This window comes from Mastigoproctus giganteus, chromosome 9, assembly GCF_048544385.1.
Source record: "Mastigoproctus giganteus isolate SK-2022 chromosome 9, ASM4854438v1, whole genome shotgun sequence".
Lineage (NCBI taxonomy): Eukaryota > Metazoa > Arthropoda > Arachnida > Uropygi > Thelyphonidae > Mastigoproctus > Mastigoproctus giganteus.
The window spans coordinates 52502401-52508400 of record NC_143583.1 but is presented as its reverse complement, the minus strand read 5'-3'; the positions used below and the strand labels follow the sequence as shown (position 1 = coordinate 52508400).

At 38.2% G+C, this 6000-nt stretch overlaps 1 protein-coding gene across 2 annotated transcripts in view; it reads left to right on the top strand.

Annotated features, from left to right (window-relative positions):
• Positions 1-243: 243 nt before the first annotated feature.
• Positions 244-6000, top strand: part of KLHL18 (Kelch like family member 18) — an 86983-nt gene continuing 81226 nt past the window's right edge. Inside the window, exons 1-2 of one of the 2 annotated variants that reach the window (XM_090380614.1) lie at positions 244-394; positions 1670-1800. In XM_090380614.1, coding sequence (XP_090236740.1) covers positions 284-394; positions 1670-1800 — 242 coding nt within the window. In that variant the 5' untranslated portion in view covers positions 244-283. Of the gene's footprint in view, positions 395-489; positions 570-1669; positions 1801-6000 lie in introns of those variants that run through there. The other variant, XM_090380615.1, reaches the window with a different exon arrangement.

The window sequence follows — 6000 nt, the reverse complement described above, 5'->3', positions numbered from 1 at the left end:
AACCCTAAAATAATAATTTGATTTTTTTTTAACCCTGTGATGGATATCGTTGTGGAATTTGTCCCAGATATGACATGTGCCAAGCCCCATTATAACCATTGAGCTGTATATAATATACAGCTCACTGCATATAATAGTTTTATCATTGCTAGGTGGCGTTGTAAACTGATTATTATAAGTTTACATTGGAAACTGTCATTTGGATCCTGTGTTTATGTTGTTATGGCAGTTTTATTACAATTGTAATATTATTAATTAAGGTGGTGATAGTACACTTAGGCAAATGGCTGCAGATGATAGCTATGTTTTTTGCCAAAATGATTTAGCTTTAGCAAGTTTTCCTATATTTGAAGATATTCGACACCAGGGAAAATTATGTGATGTTACTCTGAAGGTAATTTTTTTTTATCCCATAGCACGTTTTCGGTATTTGATTGTGGTTATCTAGAGCTCTGTTTCTGAGGGAAAGTTGAGTTATTTTTCTACGAGTTTCTGGGTTTTTTTCTTTTGTTTTTTATGTCAATCTGCTTTTGACTGGTTAGCTGAAATTTTCTAAAATGCGAGGAAAGGTTGGTTATATCTTGTGTAGCAGTTTTCGTTTTATTAATTGCTTTTCCAAGGCCAAATATGTCGATCTACCTATGATTTCGTGGAATGTACTGTAAGTTATTGAGTGGTGTGACATAAATAGCAGTATACCCCGAGGATACGTTATATCTCGTATAGCATACTTAGCAGTAACCTTTCAAATGAGTACCATTTTTTGAAAGTAACCTAGTAGTAACAGCTGTTTGATAATTTAAAGTCATCAAACAATAAGAGTAAGACTGTGATTTTCCCTGTAGCTGTTTCATTCAACGTTACCCTGATCATTATAGGTGACACAGCCTGACAGCGCTACGTTGGCCTGTCACTTTGTCCAGTATGCTTCTGGACAAACCTGCGACCAGTGGGCGGTTTATCTTTATTATTATTATTATTAGCCACATGGTGCAAGGAAGCCAGAGGCTTATGTTGCACCAGCCAAAAAAATGAGTTACCGTGAGAGCCTCTTTCTGTTGTACGGACTCCTGACTGAGAGCTACGACTTCAAGCCTCCAGTAAGCAAAGTGGTAGTATTGCACCGGTTGATGAGAGTCATCTACCACCTAGTATTGCTTGGTAACACAGACGGGCAGCATTCCTCCATGTTTGGTGGTGCCACACCTCTAGCCCTGCTTACATTAGTTTACACCTGGGTCACCCACAGTGGGCTTGCACATGGGGGTTATATCCAGGATTACTAACAGTCCCACCATCGTGAAGGTGCAAGCAAAGGATTTGGCTGTCACAGACTATCTTGACTTTGCCAAAATTGGGTCCACTTGACTTGAGTGTCACTCAAATATCAGTTCTATCAGCATTTTAGACTCCTAGGTAGCAAATACAGCTTGTCTAGCATATCTGAGAGAATGTCTGTGACAACCTCAAGGACATTTATTATTCATTACATGATGTCCCCAAAACCCAGTAGAAAGATCAAGTGTTATTCAGATAAGATGTGGAACTTAATTTTGTAGGTCATTGAAACATTGATTTCATGAAAACCATACAGTTGTTTTTAAGGATAAGATATTGTATGTCATCTACATATTATTATCTTAACATTCAGTTATTAAATCCTTTCCAGGTGGACCACCAGTATTTTACTGCTCATCGTATTATTTTAGCTGCTACCATTCCATATTTTCATGCAATGTTTACACATGACATGATGGAAAGTAAACAAAAAGAGATAACAATTCAAGGAATTGATGCTGGGTAGGTATTTAGACTGTCATCATATATTTCTTGAAATTTGCTAGCTGGTTAGAGACTAAATGCATTTTTTGCAGTTTAATTATTATTGTATTGCATTCTGAACCCAGTGGTTCCTAACTTTATTCCTCTTTAAAAATAGAAATTCTGTTTCAAATCCCTACAGATCGGTTATAATTAAATTGTATCATCTTGAAAACATATAGGTGGCAATCTGCTAATTGTGCAGCTTGAAATTTAAAAAAATGTTACCATTCAAAAAAATAAAGTTTTGCAAAGTGACAACAGGGAGAAAATGCCATGAACTCCACACTCAGCTCATTATTCCAAACTGTTGAGCTAGAGGCTGCTTGGACATGGTAATTTTCATGCAGGATGGATCGCAACTAAGCATCACCACATCCATTGGCATGGCTGTTTTGTGATGTTCCCAAAAGCTGAATGTAAAAAGATTATACCCTGATGAAATTGTTATTATTATTAGCCATATGGTGCAAGGAAGCCTAAGGCTTATGCTGCACCAACCGAAAAAAAAAAAAAAAAAAATCTGAATTACCCTGAGAGATCTCTAGAGTATTAGATGTAGAAGAAGGGAATCACCAAAGAAGAGAAGAATGATGATATCCAGTTCAGGACCCTGGGTGTGCCAAGCCCAAACTCACCAGATGTGAAACAGAATAGACCAAAAAATTTTGGTCTGTTCTGTTTGTTTGTTTGTTTGTTTTATTGGGAAACTTGAGTACTAAAAAATACCTGAGCACCTTGCATTTGTTAATGTTAAACTTCAACTGCCATTTCTCAGGGCATCCACCTAATTTTCCTAGATCTTTTTGCAGTAGCTCACCCTGATGACTGTCATTAACCACCCCGCCAACCTTTGTATCATCTGCAAACTTAAACATTAAGCTTGATATACCTTCATCAACATCATTCCTAAATACTGAAAACAACAGTGGACCCAGCACTGAACTCTGGGAAACTCCACTAATAACATTAATTGACAAAGAGCAGTGCCCATTGATAACTACCCTAGTAGTAGTAATAGTGGCATGTGATGCAAGAAAGCAAATGTATGAGCTTATGCAGCATCAGCCAAAAGAAAAAAAAAATCACACCATTCCCTCCAAATGCCTGTCCAGTTCCTCCTTAAATTTATTCAACCTATCAACTTCCACAACGACAGATGGAAGTTTGTTCAAGCAATTAACCACCCGCTGGCTAAAGGCAAATTTCCGCACATCCAATCTACATCTGTCTTTTCTTAATTTGAATTTATGTCCCCTTAGGTTCGTAATCTGAACAAGTGGAAGGATCCCATCAGAATTCAGCGTGCTGAACCCATTCAAGGCCTTATACACCGCAATCAGATCACCGCGCAGGTGCCTAGTCTAATCTAGATCCTGTTGCAGTAGCACACTGCCATTACTGTCATTAACAATCCTGCCAACCTTTGTATCATCTGCAAACTTCGACACAGCCTGATATACCTTCATCAATATCATTGATAAATATACAAAACAACAGTGGACCCAACACCGAACCCTGTGGGACTCCACTAATAACATTAGTCCAAGAAGAGCAGCACCCATTGATTACTACCCTCTGTCTTCTCCCACTTAACCATCCTTTTATCCATTGTAGCAACTTACCCTTAATACCATTCTGCTCCAATTTGTACAATAGTCTTCCATGCGCAACAGTGTCAAAAGCTTTCCTGAAATTCAAATATATGATATCAAAATTATTTTTTGCATCCAGTTCCTTTGTAACCACATCATAATATCCTATCAGATTTGTCAGACAAGACTTTCCCTTAACAAACCCATGCTGTGTCTGAATTATTGCTGCAGTCTTGTCTAGATGATCCTGCAATGCATCTTTAACCAGCGACTCCATTATTTTACCCGGAACAGAAGTTAAACTAACTGGTCTGTAATTACCCGTGTCACCCTTCGATCCCCCTTTGTGAATTGGAGATACATTTGCACATCTCCAGTCCGTGGGAACTTCCCCTGAGTCCAAGGATGCTCTCATAATTATGGCTAAGGATTTGCTTAGTTGCTTTGCCGCCTCCTTTAATATAACTGGATAGATCCCATCCACCCCAGGTGCTTTTCTTACGTTTAACTTCAACAATTTCTCTTCCACTTTGCTCTCAGTTATTACAAAATCATTAAGTATCCTGCTACAATTTGATAACCTTCTGCCATTTTCAAACCTTAATAATTCCTCAAGTATGAATGTAGATGCAAAATACTCATTCAGTTTGTTTGCTATCTGAGCAGGATCATCAACAGTCGAACCATCGATGTCAAGTGGACCAATCAGATTCATCCCCTTCCTTTTAGAGTTTATATAAGTAAAGAAATCCTTGCTGTTTTTCTTAGCATCTTTTGCCAAGGATTTCTCGTAATCTGCCTTCGCCTGCCTAACCTCCTTTGTAACTTGGTTACAGATCAACTTGTAGCTATCATAGGCTTCTGTGTCACGTGTTAATTTGTATGCATCCCATGCATTTTTCTTCTCTGTTACGAGTCTCATTAGTTCATTTGACAACCATGTAGGCCTAAACCTTGAACAATATTTCTTAATAGGTATGAAACTTTTAGTAGCATCCACGATTAATTCCTTGAATGCTTCCCACTTAGAATTTACTGTTGGTAACATCATCAGTTGATTCCACTGTACAGAATTTAAAAACTGTCGGAGACCACTGTACTCGCCTTTACGGAAGCAAAAACCTTTTCCTTTACCCCTGATAGTAATTAAATCTTTAAGTAAATCCCACGTCAGTACACTGTGATCACTGCCACCTAGTGGTTCTTTTATCTGCAAATTCATAATACATGAATGATCACTGCTGATAACCAGATCAAGAGTATTACTTTCTCTGGTTGCCTCTCGAACATGCTGCTGCAGAAAACAATCATGCAATAAATCCACAAATGTCTGAATAGTGTGTAAGTGCCCAACCCACAAGTTCCAGTCAATATCTGGGAAGTTGAAATCCCCCATTATAAGACATTCTGATTTACTAGCCCACTCTATTTCTCTGTACAATTGTTCATTGTACTCATTCGAGTCTTTAGGCCTATAACACACTCCTACTCTTATATTTGCTTTCGCAGTGCTTATGTCACACCAAACTCTGTCTTCTTACACTTAAACATCATTTTATCCATATCAGTAACTTGATGGTCCCTTGCTCAGTTTGTCCGCAACCTGAGCAGGGGTCATCAACAGTTAACTCATGGACACCAAGTGGCCCAATGTGATTCAGCCCTTTCCTTCTACTGTTAATATAATTATAGAAGTCTTTGTTGTTTTCTTTGCATTCTTTGCCAGAGGTGTCTCATAATCTTCCTTAGCTTGCCTAACCTTCTTTGTAACTGGCTTACAGATTAATTTATATCTACCCCAGGCTTTAGTATCACCTGATAATTTATATGCATCCCATGCACTTTTCTCTTCTGCCACATGTCTCAATAGTTCATCTGACATCCAGTTAGGTCTAAGCCATGAACAGTATTTCTTTCTTGGTATGAAACGATTAGTAGTTTCTTTGATTACTTCCCTTTTAGAATTTTCTGTTGGAAACATTATTAGTGGATCCCACTGCACACAATTTAAAAACTTTCTGAGACCTCGGTAGTCATCTTTATGGGAGCAAAAACCCTTCCTTTTACCCTTGACAATAGTTATGTCTTTAATTAAATTCCATATTAGTACACTAGGTGGCAGCAACCACAGAACAAGAGTATTTCTTCTTCTCATTGCCTCTCTAATATGCTGCTGCAGTAGAAAGCAGTCATCCACAAAAGCCTTGCTAGTGTATGTGTGACCAACGTACAAATTCCAGTCAACATCTGGAAGGTTAAAATGGCCCATTCAGTTTCCCTGTATAACTGTTTGGTATACTCATCACAGTCATTGGGCTTATAACACACTCCTACTTTCAATTTTGTTTTTCCAGTGCTTATATCACTCCAAACGGACTCAGTGCTGCACTTGTCACCAAAGTCAACTGAATGCACTGCCTTAGATTTAATATTCTTCTTAACTTCTTAAGTGCATAAACCTCCATCTCTACTGTCCTGTCTGTCCTTCCTATATATATTGTACTCCCATATTCAAGTTCAGCATCACTTACGTCTGGGTGACACCATGTCCCTGCTATTCCTACAATGTCTGCATTTGATGACT